Raw genomic sequence first — 18,168 nt, 5'->3', positions numbered from 1 at the left:
ATTCTTAAAGAGCCAGGGAGAGCTCCTGGCATTGCAGTGCTGACCTTTGTAACTGAGAGGACACAAATAATAAATAACAAGAAAGCAAATGAAGAAACACATCTCAATTAGCGCTGGAAACCAGTGAGGTGAGGAAGATTCATTCTATAGTTACAAGGTCTTAATCACAATTGTGTCATGTGTATAGTTATTTTTGGTAAGTGAAACAGTAAAAATGCTCTGTTGATAATAGCTTCAATTGGGCTTTGTTTTTTCTGATGATACTTTTGGTAACTTCACTTTGACTTTGTGAATTTACCTTTTCCAAATTGACTTTCATAGGAGTAAAACTCCCTGAGTTATTTCTTTGCCTGAAGCCCTGCTTTGATGTGTTTAAGGTAGGGGGGAAATCCTTTTAAATGAATTTCAAGGCTATGTCAAAAGCAGTTTAAAAGTTAGAAAAATATTGTCATAAAATTGCTAAAGTAAATAATTTTTTTAAAATTAACAGCAGCACATTGGACAGTTAAAAGTACAGTTCGGTCTGTATGTTGTGGGTTTTTGTGAGCTATTGGCTTTCTACCTAATCCTCTCAGACTCCTTCTGGAAGGGCTGTACTGTTTTGTTTTTGCCATGTCTATACCCAGTCCCTCAGGTTCATTGCTGAGATGTGAAGTTTGGTTGCCCATACACTCTCAAGGTCTTAACCATCACTCACTCCCACACAGACCCACTGGGCTGTCCACTAAGAGACAGATGCTATTGCCAACCCATGCAATCACGGAGTTCTCCCACAGTGGGGAGCGATTTGTACAGAGCCACCCACACTTAGCCGTCCGGTCCTTCTCAGAACTGTGGAAATAAATGAGCACCAACCAATGAGGAGAGTAAAGACTATTTATTCTGAACTAGCTATAGCAAGGGAGTCAGCCATTATCACTTGTGTTTGTGTATAGACTCAAAGACAGGTAGGGGAGTTGGAGATTTTAAGGTGAAAAAGATAAGGCTTCAAGCGTGCCCTGATTGGAGGCTATTGGCACAAGGAAGCTGCAGGTGGGCTAACTATATGTGCTTCGTGATTGGTTAAGAATACATATTTGGCAGGGCGCTTGGGTGGCTCAGTCAGTTAAGTGTCTGCCTTCAGCTCAGGTCATGATCCCAAGTTCCTAGGATCAAGCCCCACATTGGGATTCCTGCTCAGGGAGAGCCTGCTTCTCCCTCCCTTTCTCCCCCTGCTTGTGCTCTCTCTTTTTCTCTCTCTGTCAAATAAATAAGTAAAATGTTAAAAAAAAAAAAAAAAAAGAAAAGAAAAGAAAAGAAAAAGAATACATATTGGGCTTTCTCTTGTTGGTCATAAACTGGACATGGGGGCAAAAAAATTAGGGAAGATCAGTTATTTTTTTAAATTAAATTTTTAAAGATTTTATTTATCTATTTATTTACCTGAGAGAAAAAGAGAGAACATAAGCAGGGGAGAGAAGCAGAGGGAGAAGGAGATTCCCCACTGAGTGGAGAGCCCAGTGGGGCTCCATCCCAGGATCCTGGGATCATGACCCCAGCCAAAGGCAGACACTTAACCCACTGAGCCACCCAGGTGCCCCAAGAAAGTGTTAGTTATTAATCAGGTTTTGGCTCATTGGGGCAAACTATTGCAGAACTTTTTATTTAGCTTCTTGAATTCTCACTACAGATAGCAATCTGGCTTCCTTCAAGTCTGAATTACAGCAGGCTGTCTTCCTGGGTTATTTATTGTAGATAAGGGGTTGGTTTCTCAGGCAGGTTGCTGCAGGTTGTGGGTCAAAGTTCTATCTTTATATATGGTCTGGCCATTGTCCCTTCATATATTCAGTCTCTCTGAACCAACAGATTACAGGTTATGGTGGCTTCTCTGCTTTCCAATCTCTCCTACCTCCTGCCTGCAATGATTAGCCAAAATATACTGATACTTTTATTCACTAAATATAACTTATATTTAAAAGGCAGAACAACTAGGGAATGGTCCAGAAGGATACTATTAGCTACTTCTTTTATTATGATCTCATATTTCTGGGAAATCTTAACCTTTGGATTTAAAGATAGATAAAGGCTTTAAAGTAGAAGCTGTCCTATGACAGGCCTTTCTTTATTTGGTTTGTGCCAGGCACCGTGAGAGCTGAATACATGTTTCATCATTACTTAGAAATAAGAAGGAAGTAGCTATGGCAAAATCAAGGTGTCTGAGCAGTATATTCCTGATTTCTCTGGATGCAAATCAGAGAGCAGTCCTCTGGCAGCTCTTCTTCAAGAGCTCTTCACTCTGCATTCTCTCTCTCTCTCTCTCTGGTTCCTAGAAGTGCCACTTACCTGTTGATGATGAGGCCTGAGCAACAGTCAAATCCGGGCTCCATCAGGAGGAGTATCCCACACCCTATGACTTGATTGCCCCTCCAGTTCAACTCAAGACGTCTGTAGCTGATCAGAACACATAGGCCAATATATACTTAAAAAGTACATTTCTGTCCAATTTCTTTTCATTTTTTTTAGAATATGCAAACATGGGAACAAATATTACATCAATTAGTTTCAGGCAAATATTATGCTGAGATTTAGTTTCTCATTGTACTTGAGATCCATTTAACCAGAGAGTGGTAACCACCACCAATACTAAAGTCAAGGATGAACATTTACATACATTCTTTAGAGGAATTTACACAATTATGGGATATAGACATTATTCCCATTTTGTACATGAGAAGAATGCAAGCCCCGGAAAGACCCAAGGGAATGCAACAAAAAATTGCACAGCTTTTATTTCGTGTACCAAGAATCCTTGCTCCCGATTACTCATACTATATTAGTTTTCCAGAGAAATGTGATCAGTAGGGAATCAGGAAAGCCGGGTGTGTACTTCAGTCTAAATCTAGAGGCCCAAGATTCAGGAGCACCAGTGTCAGAGACAGGAGAAGGTGAATGATGAATAGATGAATATTTCAGCACAAACAGAGAACAAATTTGCCCTCCCTCTGCCTTTTTGTTTCCATCAGGACTTCAGAGGAGTGCATGACACGTACTGACAAAATGGGAGTGATCTTTCCCCAGTTCGTTAATCCAAATACACTCTGTTCTAGAAACACTCTCACAGACACACCCAGAAATGTTTTACCAGCCCTCTGGATGTTAACACATGACATTAACCATCACACATGTCCTGTGACAGCAGATATTTAAAGATGCTCCTAGGTCATTTTCACAGAATAACCAGAGGCATGTGTTCTAAAGACAGCTTAACCCCTCCGAAGCCAGGGTTTTGGGCACCCAGGAGTCCTTTCTCGTGCTATATAGCAGACCATGCTTGGTTCTCCCCAAATGATAACACAATTTACCTTGTAATAATGCCAGCATATATGATAAATTCCTTCTACACAAGCTCACAGATCACATCCTGCCTCAGGGAGCAAAGCCTTGGTACGTTTATCAAAGCTGCTGCCAAAACTGTCACTTAGGATTCAATGGTGCCACATTCTCCATGTTCATTTCAACTTTATAGTTAATATAAAATCACTTCTTGCTTTTGTTATTTTCAGCTCTCCTCCAGCCACCTTATCAGTTTGATGTTTATATATGTTTATGATGTTATCAGTGTGAGATAGGGCATTTTTATTTTCTTAGCGGTTGGCAGAAGTATTTATCATCAGAAGAAGAGATCCACCAGTGCTCAGAAAATTATTTGAAGCTTCTGGTTGAGTAGAAGCTAAGACCTTGGAGGGACTAAATGTAAGAATTTGCCCGCCAGAGGCAAGGAGAGGAAATTGTTTTCACTGGAGAGGGAAGAAGGAGCCAGGCAAAGACAGGAAAAGAGATAACACCCACAGTTGTTTATAACTCCTTGTAGCTCACCACTAACACTTCAAGCCTACACTAATAAAATTCTGATTGTGATAAGAACTTCTGTGGACACTGATGAAGAGTATTCTCAGTCACAGTCTGTAGGAGGAAGAACCAAGATAGTGAGCTAGACCTAGTTGTATGAACCTTGTCTTTTTAACCATGTATTCTGATGCTTTGACATCTGGGGTCTTGCTGACCCTCCTACAGTTGGCCAGTTCCTAGAGATAGGAAACTACTCTCTTAGGAGAGAGCTCTTCAAAGACAAACCAAGTAATGCAGAGCATACACCTCCAACCATCTCCTTTCTTGCTCACACTCTGGGCCACTCTCCACCTACTCTCATCCCCTGGGACAATGAGGGACAGCTCCTATGCCCTCGAGCCTGATGAAATTGTTCCATGGATGGGCCAACCCCAAGCCTGCTTACCCTGTCTTGCCTGTTCCTTCCTGCAAAAGCATTGGGGGAAATCAGAGGGGGAAAATGAGCCATGAAAGACTGTGAACTCTGAGAAACAAAATGAGGGTTTGGGAGGGGAGAGGAGTGGGGGGTTGTGTGAGCCTGGTGCTAGGTATTAAGGAGGGCACGTATTGCATGGAGCACTGCGTATGCTGCGTAAACAATAAATCTTGGAGCACTGAAAAAAATTAAATTTGTTTTAAAAAGGTCTGTGAAGTAGTTTGCAAAGAGCAGAAATTTTAAAGTACATTAAAGCACACACACACCCACACAGCGAAGGCCCTTGTTCCATTTCCCCTGCTTTCTCTCTTCAGGCCGACGCTCATGCTTCCACGTGCAGGCCCACAAGGCTTGGCATGACTCCTGCTCTTGGGCATTGTGAGTAACTAGTTTTTCAAAGGCAGTCATCTCCCTATCTGTTGGCCTTACTCTACCTCAACGTTCCTATTATTATGCTATGTTTTTAAAACACAGTGGAAAAATCCAGAGGAAACCACAAAGGAGAAAAATGTCAGAAGTTCCTATGTGGTGAGAAGAGCTCGGAATTCTCAGTCACTGAGCTGGGGCTGAGCCAAAATGACTTTAGTCTCGGAGGGGCAGGAAGGCCTCCCTCCTGGATATATCTTTGCCTCACCCCCAGCATTACACATCTCCCTTCTCCTCTTACCTGGTTGAATTAGCAAACCAATAAATCAATCCCTAACAGTTTGTTTTCATAACACGAGTGATTCTCCGTGAGAATCATGCGGTAGAAAGAGATATGAAAATACATATTTTCAGCTCTGAACAAAAACAAGAATCTTCAAACCGATGTCCATGGTCAAGTTTTATCTGAACTGGGTGGTAGATAAAGGCTAAAACATTTTTCTCTTTAGGGAAATTTCTCTTTTCAGTATTAAGGACACACCTAACAGAATAAACATTATACATGACAGGAAGAGAAGAAACATGAAAAATCAGTGTGAAAAAAATTCATCCTTTCAGAAGATCTCTTGACATCTAACTAACCTATATGTTTAGGCTATTAGAAATTCCCGTTGGGCACGTCCTGAAACTTTAAGAAAAATGTAAACACTAAGATTTGAAATTATGTCTATGGTAAATCCAGAGCCCTTAAGTTACTTAGAAATAATGATAACTCAGAAGACAGATGTGTATGATAGAAATTATTTTTAATTTCTATTTAAAATAATGTATTAAAATTTAGAATAATTATAATTATGCAAAATCTGTTCTTATTTTTATTCCATTATAAAATAAGAATTAAGCAATTCAAAGTCAGATACAAATTATGGCCTATAAAATATAGAACTGGCAGCCATTTTGGACTGTGGGGATATAACACTCAACACACAAACACACACACACACACACTCAATTTTTTTTTATTTTAAAGGTGTGAGCAGATTCTTTGTGACCAATCAATTAAGCATGCATGAAAGCAGTTTTGTGAAGAACTAAAAATAAGTATTAACTGTGTTTAAGAAAATATATATATTTGGTTATTCTTTTTAGAATAATCTTTAATGGAAAGCCATTCTTGTAAATTAAAATACTTTGAATTATTTTCACTCTGTAAGACAAAATTTTCTAGGACCATTTTGCATGCAAACAATCCATGTAATTTAAGTAGTAAAAATTAAAGATTTCAAAAGTACTTGACCTAATTTTCAACAGATGCTTCCATATATGCCAGTTAAAGGAGTCAGAGTGAGTTAGGCATCTAGGATTTTCATCTTTGTGCCCTCACCACTGGCACAGTATCTGTCATCTTGTAGGTTCCAAACAGGTGTTTTAATAAATGAACAAAGGAGAATTAAGAATACAACTGTAATGATAGCCATTAAATGCCAAAGATCCTCCAGAGGTACGTGCTAGACAAATTAACATCAATTTCTCAAAGTGTGATGCATTAGGGAAGATTACTATGCACAAAAATCCACCCAAGCCACATAGGACTCCAGTTGGTTTCTATCCCTTGGAACTTACAAGACATTAAATGGCAAAAAACATTGAACATTTCCAAGTAACATGCACCATGGTTTAGACTTTCCGTCCTTAAACACATTTATTTTTCTTTAAAAACTCAGCCTTCTATACGAGACACTGACAGTAAATAAGGCTAAGTCTTCGTAGATAAAACAGAGAGTTATTTCAAAGGAATCTAGGACAAATGTACAATTCGTAGAAAACATTATCAGACTATAAAACTGTAAAACAATTGACTGGAAGGAAAACAATCTGAAAGTCAAGTCTACATCTTAATAAGGATGTGGTTCCAAATGTTCTGACCACTTTCTAACCATAAGGGACCATTAAGAATTCTCCACTAGCTGAATCCACTTGGGATAAGGGGATCCTATCTTCCTGATCCCCTCTGCCGTTACAAGTGTCCAAATTCACTTCTCTTCCTCTATCAGAGGCCACAGCTAGGGTTGCTGGCAGAGTGACTCCTGAACTTCTCCTGGTGGACAAGTGGGATTCAGGTATATGGGAGTGAAAAAAACTTCTTCCTTTTCCCTCGATTTTGTCTTTGTATTTCATTTTGCTCATTGTGATTTTTGAGACCACTTCCTTCTTAGCACTTTCCATTGCTAGATTTAGATTTATGAGATTAAAGGGATGAGAAATATAGCCTTGAAAAAACACAAACAGGATGGAGCAAAGAATGCTCTTTTTTCTTAATCATGAAAAATGAATGACACTTAGGGTAATCAATACAGTCAAAATAAATTACTGTCCGTTCAAAGAATGATCCATGGATTCTGAAAGGTGTCTACACCAGCAAAAATATCATTATAAAATAATAAATCGAGGCTAGTATCAACTGCTAATCCATAGAATGAAAGAACATAGACTTTTGCCTATAAAGGTCTTCGCAGAGGTCATCCAAGAAAATCTCAGTTTCCACAGGAGAATTCTGCAGCTCAGAAGTATTAAATGACTAGCCCAAGGCCATACAATAAATTTTGGCAGTATCAGAACTAGAAAAAACAAAGTTTAATGGTTCCAAATCTCCTGCCACTTCTATTGAAACAGTATCTTTGACATCTGAAGGAGGGAAAAAAAAAAAAAAGAAAAGAAAAGAAAAAAAATACTTGTTTTGTATTTGGTTTTACCTAAAAGGAGGAACTTTTTTCAGGACATGGCTTGGAGATTTTTGAGACCACTTCCTACTTTGATTTTTGTTCTTCCCCTTTATTGGGCCATATTTCCCCTAGACTTCAAGAACTATGAAATGAAAAGGGAGAAATACATATCAGTATATTTTAGTCCTTATCAGCTGCTCTGATGGAAATCTTAAAGGAATGTTGAATGTGGGAGATCAAATGGGATCTTACACATCCCAGTTTTACCAACTTACCTAAAATATGTTTTTAAGTATTAATTGTAATTAATCTTCCTAATTCTGGTGTCAAAACACACACACACACACACATATATATAAATATATATATACACATATATATTTATACACATTTATACACATATATAAAATATACATACATATATAAACATATCTATATCTATATCTATATTTTTTTAAGTAACTCCTGTAATGGCTGAACCCCATCGAAAGGAGAAGAGAGACCAACCGCTAAGCTGGAGTTCAGTCTAACGGGAAAATGCAGCAGGCCGAATGGAGAAGCTCAGACCGAACAGGCTACGCTGCCTGATGAATGACTCCCAGATGGTTGTGATGCCCTCACCTCCATCAGGAAGGCCACACAGCCAGCTTGCTGTCTCCACACCCTTGCGGACCGCGAAACCCCACCTGCTCAGTGACAGAGTGAGTCACAATCGGCCTGGATTCTTGACTTGGTGCAGTTTGCTACCTCATTTTTGCAAGAACTGAACTGCCAACATTTATCTTCTCACTGTGTTAGTGAAAACCAGGCTGCTTGCAGCTCGCTAACGGACAGAAAATAGTGTCTTGCTTCTCTGAAAAATATAAAAAATAAAAAATAACCAGCCATTAGAATTACGCAGAAACAATTGGGAAACTGTATGGGGAAAGGGCAGGCTACAAGGCTGTGGATCCAAGTTCAGGCATAAAGTGTGCCTCAGGCAGAAAGCCGGACAAACATCCTACACTAAAATGTAATACATTGGGGTTTTGGGGTTTTGTTTGTTTGTTTTTGGGGTGGTTTTTTTTTTTTGCTGCCTTGTAAAAGTGATAGGTTTAGTGTTTCTTAAGAGCAGAAGTTGGTGTGCCGGTAACAGCCTCAAAGCCTTAATAGGACATTAGATGACCAATCATGTCAGAAGTCAGGGCCTGTCCTCTGTCTAGCCCATGGTCGCAGGTCCTCTGAAGCCTGGGCTGGGATTACCTCTGTGAGAGGAACAGTGCATGGCCAGCAGCCTGCAGCCTCTCCCGTAGGCTCCTAGGAGAAGACATCTTGACTATTGAATTTTTTCACAAAGTCATGATCTTTGTAGTCACAAATAAAATGACATAAAGCATTTGAAAGCTTTGAGCATATTCAATTATCTTTAGGACCATAAGGTTAGAGAATACTGCAAGAAACTTTGGTTGAAATATCATCTTTGGCATTTTCTTTCCCATTATCTCTGCATTCAGTAGGTCATCCATATCACCCACCCAAAAGCCTAAATATCTCTGAAATCTATTCAGTTCTTTCCATCATTTCTGCATAGCCATTATCCCAGTCTGATCCACCATTGACTCTTACCTAAGCCATTAATTTGTCTCCTTGCTTCCATTCTGATGCCCTCCTGTGTGTTAGCAAACCCCACCGTGAAATCTCAGTGGCTTATGGCACCAGGCATTTGTTTTTCTGACTTGAGGCCTGGGGGTCGGCTTAGCTCAGGTTTGTCCGTCTCATCCTGGGACCAGTGGCACATGGACATGAGTCTCATGACTGACAGAGAAGCAAGAGGCCAAAACAAACCTTGGAAGCACATCCAGAGCCTCCACCAACATTCCATTGGGCAATGCATGTATTATTGCCAAGCCTGACATCCCACAGGCATGCACATATGCTGCCCCCATCTAGTGGGAAGGGGTACAAAGTCACAAGGTAAAAAACAAGGATCTGTTATTCCAACTGTGGAGGGAATGCAGAAGTGGAAAAGATAATGCAGTACAACACACTACCTATTGTGTCTTCTCCCATAAAACCAGAGAGGTCTTTTAAGTAAACAAATTCAAATAAACATGCCACTCCCCTTCCCATACTCTTTAATGACTGTATTACCAATTACAAAAAAAGTGCCCTACAGGATCCAGCAGGAAAGCCCTGTGCTTACAGCTCCAGCCTAAACCTCTTGCCATCTATCTTCCTCCTCCATTCTAGGCTCTAGCCATACTGAATCTTCTGCCCTGCCAGCCTCTCCCCCACCTCGGAATTTGCTCAACATACTCTCTCTTCCTGCCTGGAATACATTCTCTCCCTTTTCCTTCATTGAAACTTATATCTGAATGATGTCACTTCTGAGAAATTTTCCCTGACCAACAAGACTGGATCAGGTCCCCTTATTAAACATTAATTCCTTCTAACCCTCCTTATGGCACTTATCCCAGTTGAAATTAATTGATACTTGGTAGTCTAATGATTATCTCTCTTGCAAAATTATAAGCTCCATGATTGTAGAAATAGTACTTACTGTGGGGGAGGGGTGTTATTTTCTTAGCTTCGGGGTTCTGCATCATGAACACTCAAAACACACATACGTACATTCACATACACACACACTCGCACACACACTCACACACATATATTCCCATATGAAAAGTTTTTCTTTAATGATCTCTCCCAAGAGCAAGAGCCCTCAATTTCCACAAAGACCTGCCAACTTCACTCTCTATCCTCTTCCCTCTATAGTATTTTAATAAGCTCCTAATCAAGCGTTCAGTTTATTTGGACTTCAAATACCTAAAAGAAAATATACCCTTAAGCATCCTCTCTGTAACTTTGATTAAGAACCCAAATAGGAAAAAAATTACCTTTCACTCTCATTACAACCCTATCCATTTGTTATCAGAGACTAGGTCTTTGGAAACTCCCTTGAAGTAGGACGCTGGTAGGTCTAATTCTGGAATACATTAAAATAAGGGGATATTTTACCAAATATGTCATGGTAATATGGGAAAGAAGATTCACATCATAGGGGCACCTGGGTGGCTCAGTCTGTTAAGCATCTGCCTACAGCTCAGGTTGTGATCCCAAGTCCTAGGATTAAGCCCCTCGACAGGCTCCTTACCTGGTGGGGAGTCTGTTTCTCTCTCTCCCTCTGCCCCTCCCCATGTTCGTTCTCTCTCTCACTTGCTCTCTTTCTCTCTCTCAAATAAATAAAATTTTTAAAAAAGGATGCACATGGTAGCAAAACCTACCCCAAACCCAATGTGATTCCCCATTGATCTCCCTTTTCTCACCCAAAACCTCTTCCCTGAAAACACATTTGTTTTCCATATGTTTCCTAAGAACTAAATTCAGTTCACACTCACTTCACTTGTTCTACTCAGTAAATCAAAAGTCTGCTACATAGCCTGCACCTAAGCAGCCTCAGAACCCCACCCCAAATAGAATTGTCAGAGTATTTATCAAATAAAAATTCTACTATTAAGAAAACATGGGGGGGCGCCTGGGTGGCTCAGTGGGTTAAGCCGCTGCCTTCGGCTCAGGTCATGATCTCAGGGTCCTGGGATGGAGCCCCGCATCGGGCTCTCTGCTCAGCAGGGAGCCTGCTTCCCTCTCTCTCTGCCTGCCTCTCCATCTACTTGTAATTTCTCTCTGTCAAATAAATAAATAAAATCTTTAAAAAAAAAAAAAAAAGGAAAGAAAACATGGGTTCTCCACACTAGTATGCATCCTTTGAAGATCAATTTAAATGCCATGTCCTTCAGAAACCTCCTCTAACTCAACAAAATGGATAGACTCTTTCATATCCAGACTTCTGTGTAGTGGGTTGACTGATACACCCTGTAGACTTATATTAAGAATTTTTACTTTGAGGCTTCTGGGTCACTCAGCCAGTTAAGTATCTAGCTCTTGATTTCAGCTCAGGTCATGATCTCAGGGTCGTGAGATCAAGCACCGTATCAGGCTCAAGCTGGATGTGAAGGCTGCTTAAGGTTCTTTGTCTTCTTCTCCCCCCTTCCCGTCCCTCCCCCACTCCCTCTCTAAAAAAAAAAAATAGTGTAAACAACATTGAGGACTGAGCAAAGAGCTCAGAGCAAGGGAATATTTTACTCTTCATATTCACTGACAATAAATTGTTATACTCTTCAATTCCTCGCTCCTCCCCCCCAAAATTTTTTTTAAATCCTAACATTGTAAACACTGATATTACAAAATATTCCCAAGGAACAGATGACAGAAATCTATCCATTATGGTAATGGAGCTGAGCATAGGAAAATTGCTAAGGGAAATTGCATCTGGATAAGCTGTCCCAGATGGTGCCTTATGATGAGCAGCCTGCCCTTCCTAGCACAAACTTATGGTCACAGGGTCCTCCATCCCAGAGGGAGAGTATGTGCAGCATAACAGGAAATTTTGCTAAGCCATATGGCTCTGTTTCTCTGCTACTACCTCACGTACCATGTACTTCATTATTCTCCATCACCTGCCTGGACATGATCTATAATATGCATCTATAAGCTGATAGCAGTTAAAATGACTCCGGGAGCTTTCCAACCAGAGTTAATGTGAATTTCCTTTTATTCATACATTGTAGAGTCCAGGATGACAAAAACTACATAAATTGGTAAATGCATTTATAGCTTTCAACCACCAAGTCAGAGAACCCCCTAAATACCTTCAATGATTATGGTTCGGTGTGGGTAAAGAGATTTCATGTCTTTTAGTCAAATGTCCCTGGCAGAAGTCTAAGTAAAGCACAGTGTAATAAAATTTGATTTTGACTTTTAGTAATATAACTGGTTATACAACTCAAAGAACTTTTCTGAATAAGATAGATAAACTATTTTCTTAGGAATCATTTTAAATGCACTGCTGAACTAGCACACACAAAAAATAGGAATCAAAAGATCCTAAAAATTAGGGGTAATAATAACTAAGGGAGTTAATAAATACCAAGACCCGCTTTTGTCCCAAAGGTTTTTGCTGAATGATGGAAAGCTAAGCTTCTGATTTGTTAGCTTCTTTGTACATGAAGGGAGGTAGGAAAAGTCTAGTACCCACTGAAGATGGGGAAGCCAGAAGGAGACCATGTATAAAGCAGGGACCCTAATGACACTAAAGGAGAAAGTAAGGATATTTGCATGTCTGAATTATGACCCTGGAAGAAAACACTTACCTGAGAACTTGAGAGCTCAACCTGCCCTTCAAATGGGTTTGGGCACAAGTTCATGCTTCTTAGTCCAAAAAGTAAGAAATAAATTTGAAATCATTTTGAGTTGGATGTGTCACACAAAAGAGAATGCCATAAATAAATGTTAAGTCAGCTTTTACAGTGTCAGTCTGAACTCTGACCAAAGACTCAACACAGATACAGACCAAGACAATAAATAGTTCACCCTACAAGAGCCAAGGACTCACATGAACAAGTTACCATAAGGAGTAAACCATAGAAAGAGACTAAAAATAATTTCAGACATTAGAATTATTAAATAAAGAATGCAAAATCATTATGTTTAGTATATTTAGATAATTTTTAAAAATTAAATAAACTTGAAACCATGAGCAAAGAACAAGACATGATAGAGAATGACCACATTTGATGAAGAACCAAATAAAACTGCATTTAAATAATACACCCAAAATAAATCATATTTAAATAAAAAACAAATAAATAAAGCTTTAATGATCAAATTAGAAATTTAAGAGTGATTAAACAGCAGATTAGATGCATGTTCACTGAGAATCAGAGAACTGAAACACAGCTATGAAGAAATTAGATGTAAAGTATGAAAACCAGATTGAAAGACATAGAAGATAGAGTGACCGGGCTATAATAATACTTCATTAGAGATTCATAAAAAGGTGAATAAATGGGAATAGATAATATTTGAAGATTAAAAGGCTGAGAACTTTAAAGAAGTATTGAAAGACCTCCATATACAGGACTCCAATACACCTCAAATAGAATAAATAAAAACTAATTCAATTTTAGACACATAATAGTGACACCGAGAAGTGAAAAAAGAAAAATATATTTAAAACACTCTAAGGAGTAAGACTAGATTATATGCAAGAGAAAGATAATTAGAGTGCTTGCTGACTTCACATCATAAAGGATGGAAACCAGAAGAATGCAGAAATACAGACTGATGGAAAATCACTGCCAACCTAAATTTCCATACCAAGCAAAAGTATCTTTCGAGAATGAAGAAAAAACAGAAACGTTTTCAGACAGAAGAAAAAGTGAGTTTACCACCTAAAGATCCCTACTACATGGATTCTAAACAATGTCTAAATCTTAAACAGAAGTAAAGTAATCCCAGGTGGAAGATTTTACATGCAAAAAGGAATAGTGTGCAAGGCATTGACTAACCAGTGACTGTATAAATCTATGAAATTATCATCTAGTTTATGGTGAAATGTAGGTGAAAAGTAAAATACCTCATAACAATAATATTTTCTTCTTCTTTTTCTTCTTGTTCCTCTTCTCCTCCCCCTCCCCCTTCTTCTCCTTCTCCTTCTTCTTCTTCTCTCCCCCACCCCACCAGAAAGAAAGAGAGGAGGGGCAGAGGGAGAGAAAAAGAGAGAATCTTAATCAGGCTCCATAAGCAGCCCAATGCAAGGATCAATCTCGTGACCCTTAATTCATGACCTGAGCTGAAATCAACAGTCGGATGCTTAACTAACTAACTGAGCCACCCAGGTGCATAATAGTATTTATTTCTATCCTGCTTTCCTACCTTTGGACAGGGCTTTGACAACTTATTCTTCGAGTCCAGCAAATATGTCCCCAAAAATGGTTAATTTGATTTTATATGATTTTGATGATTACAAGGAAAAAAATGTGGTATTTACTCTTTGTTAAAGACAGCACCAAGGAGATTAATCTTCACCTAGGAACTCAGAATGCTTTACCTGATTCACAAAATTCATTCTGGCTCCCTTTCAAGTTGAACTTTTCTTCCTGTCCTCCTTCAGAACAGTGAGCCTTGCCAATTCACAAAAACACTAAAGGGACTACTCTTATATTGTTTAAATCAGGGTGGAAGACAAAATGGCACTTGTGTTGCCCATTCCCCAATCCTCTGCCTAGGTTAATGATTTTTGTTTGTTAATTAATCATGGCACTCTTTGCTGAGGGGCCAACTGCCTTCACAATCTTCTCAAGGGTTGTAGACAGCCCCTCCAGTCATTCAAAGCTAGCATTTGACATTGAACCTACTTGCCTTTTCCAACTTAAATGCTGCTGGCTCTATTCTATATGGAAAACAGTCTGTGATTGCTATTTCTTTCCTTAGTTGTTACAGAGAGAAATGTAATTTTATTTTCTATCCTGGAAATATTTCTTCACTTCTGGTTGCTGGCCCGGGGTAAAAATTATAACAAGTAATAATACCAGCTTAGATGTTCACACTGGCTTAGGCATATACAGTCTGGTTATTTAGGTACACACATTCTATATTTGCTTATAAATAACTGAACAAAAATTATGTGTTGGCCACATAACAATAAAGTCTCATATTTTGATAGTGCTTTACAGTTATCAAAGCACATTACCATAAATCTTTTGTCTCAGATTCTAAAACAAATATGTATTGCGCAATGGCATGTGACAGGCATTGTGCTGGATGTTGGGGATATAAAAGTTCTTGCTCCCTTGAGTTTATAGCTTAGTAGAGGAAACAGACACATAAACAAATAATGGGAACATAGGATGACACTTTCATAATGAAAAATAAGGGGGGGCAGTGTGATGAAGTGATTAAAAGTACGGACTTTGGAACCAGAAAAACCTTGAGTTCCTGTCCCTGCTTTATAGTTTCCCAGCTCCCTAAATAAGGCTCCGTATTAGTTAGGGTTCTCCAGAGAAATAGAAGCAATAGGATATGTATATGTACATCATATATAAATATTTATTATATATGCTTATATATAATATATATCTGATATACTTCAAGCATATCTTATATGTAATATATATTTTTATATAAATGTATATATACATACAGGCATAACTTAGGGATATTTCAGGGTCAGTTCCAGACCTTTGCAATAAGGTATATTCATAGTAAAACACATTGAATGATTTTTGTTTGTTTCCCAGTACATAGTAAGGTTAATATTCTTACATGACACTGTAGTCTATTAAGTGTATAATAACATTACATCTAAAAAAATAATGCATACACTTTAATTTAACAAAATACCTTATTGCTAAAAAATGTTAACTATCACCTGAGCCTTCAGCAAGTTATAATCACCAATCACAGATAACCATAACAAATAAAAAAATGAAATATTTTGAAATATTAAGAGAATTGCCAAAATGAGACAGAGACACAAAGTAAGCAAATGCTGTTGGAATGATGGTGCTGATTGACTTGCTCAATGCAGGGCTGCTACAAGCCTTCAGATTTGTAAAAAACAGGATCTGCAGAGTTAAGTCAGTGAAGTACAACAGAACAAGGTATGTCTGTGTGTATGTGTAGGGGTGGAGAATATATATATATATATGTATATATATATGGTATATATGGGGGACAGGAAAATGAAGAGACAGGGAGAAGGAGAGAGCAAGAGACTGAGTCTAAGGAATTGGCTTACGTGATTGTGGGGGCTGACAAGTCTAAATTGAAATTCTGGCAGGAGCCATCTGGAGCCAGAATCCCTTCCTCATACGGGGCCTTCAGTCTTTTCTCTTAGCACCTTCAAATGATGCGATGAGGACCACCCAAGCTATGGCGGGTAATATGCTTTACTCAAAGTCTAATAGTTTATATGTTCATCACATCAACTCAGCAGACAGCCCAGTCAAGTGGACACATAAAATCAACCATCTCAGCCTCATTTCTTCATTAGTCAAATAACAATGAGTATGAGGCAAACTAATAACACCTGCCTCATAGGACCCCTGTGAGGTTGTACTGGACTCTGTACTATCAGTGCTTGGCATGGTGTCTGGAAAAAAGTGCATGCTAGGGAGCGCTGGGGTAGCCTCAGCATCAGGTCACTTGCCACTCCTCTCCAGGGAACCACGAACCAGCCCCAGGCGCTGCCCTGCCTTTCCTCCCCACTGCCTTTGTGCCTGTGACCTCTTGTGGCTGGAACACTTCCACCAGTCCTTGTAGAGACACTAACTCACACCAAACACAAGGTGGCCCAGGAAAAATCAGCAATATTTGACTGTCGTTGATATACAGAAATCAGCCCTTTCACAGGTTCCACTTACTATAACCAAACTACTTTGTAACACTATCAGTGTAGTTTAAAAAGAAACTCCAGAGTAACATCCAAAAACTATCAAAAATCAATGAGGGTGTTACATTTTTAATCCACAAATGAAATCTCAAAAGTTCATTTTCTTTCTCTCAGTCTCTCTCTCTCTCTCTCTCTCTCTCTCACACACACACACACACACACACACACAGAGCTGTCTCCGTGGCCCAAATGTTCCTCTAAACCTAGCCTTGCCTCACAATCTTAACTTCCTTTTTTCTTCCCCTCCCGCCTTCTAGATTATTCTTCTGTGCTCTCATAAGTAGCTCCCTGACCTTTCTGATATAAACAACTAAAGCTCATGCTTCCTAAGAAAGGTGCAGTCTAGCAAAGACAAGACTCTGTAATGGAGAACATTAATTAAACTACACATTAACCTTTTTTTGCAGTCATAGCATTTTATGCATACATAATCTATTTCCAGATTCCATTACTTTTGTGTCTGCTGGTACTTTGAGTTCTACAACTAAAGCCACTCAATTAAATGGGGTGGGCGAGGGAACTCAGAGTTTTACATATTGCATTTTTGTCCCAGAACTATATTTTTAAACAAACAATTCTTGTTGTGAACAGAATATATAAAAAGCTTGCCATGATTGCGCAGGCCTCAAACTGTATACTTGTGGAGATACCTTCAACTAATACCTTGGCGAACATGCTCTTCTCTTCCTTTGGGTGACTACCACTGACATATTTTTATTTTTTCCCTCATCTCCTTATGCAAAGCCAGAAGGTTCAAATGTATTTCTGATGAGCAGAGATCTTGCAAGTTACTTGACCCTGATATGATAGAACTTTCTGAGCTGAAAAGATGAAGAGTCCTTCCAAATTCCCCTGCCAGCCTCACCACAGCTTGGAGGTTAATAAGAGAGTATTTAGGAGGCAGAAAGTATTTAGAGCTTGGAGAATTGAGGTAACAAGTGGAGGAGGAGAAGCACTTACAATTACAAGGTAATATTGTGAATACAAGATTTAAGTGTCAGCCCATTTTCTAGAAAGCAGTCTTTGGCATCAGGCTTTCTGAAAGGCTCTCTGGGAAACACTGATCAGCAGGGCAACTTGAAGCACTAGCTTATCCTCAAGCCGTATTCTCCTTGTGGTGACTGTCACCTCTCTGCTGAAGAAAGCTGACTTTCCTTTCCTTAAGAATATATGCAACCATACCATGCAACCGATTGCATCTCTGATTCCCGTTCTTTCTTTGAACACATCCAAAGTATTTACGATGATTTTCATTGAGACGTTTTGTGTTTGTAGTTATATTTTTTCATAGCAATCAAAGAAACTCTGGTGGTGTATATATGCAAATATTGTACAGAATCATGTTAAAAAGCAAGAAAGACCTTTTGCTCGTAGCAAATCATGGTATGCCTGAGGTCTGTTCTATCTCCAGTGTTATGTTACATCCATGTAAAAATAGAAAATAAAAGTATAGCAGTTTTAACAGTTCATCTGTGTGTATTTCACCGTACACATAGAAAAAA

The 18,168-nt window shown here is 39.0% G+C and overlaps 1 protein-coding gene across 1 annotated transcript in view; it reads right to left on the bottom strand.

The window, feature by feature from the left end:
- Nucleotides 1–7,860: 7,860 nt before the first annotated feature.
- Nucleotides 7,861–18,168, bottom strand: part of EPM2A (EPM2A glucan phosphatase, laforin) — a 234,122-nt gene continuing 223,814 nt past the window's right edge. Inside the window, exon 4 of the mRNA XM_082730370.1 lies at nt 7,861–8,245. Within this exon, the coding sequence (XP_082586496.1) occupies nt 8,187–8,245 (59 nt within the window). The 3' untranslated portion in view covers nt 7,861–8,186. The remainder of the gene's footprint in view (nt 8,246–18,168) is intronic.

This window comes from Mustela nivalis, assembly GCF_964662115.1.
Source record: "Mustela nivalis genome assembly, chromosome: 5".
Taxonomy (NCBI): Eukaryota; Metazoa; Chordata; class Mammalia; order Carnivora; family Mustelidae; genus Mustela; species Mustela nivalis.
The sequence above is the reverse complement of the archived record's forward strand: the minus strand, read 5'-3'. Positions and strand labels throughout refer to the sequence as shown.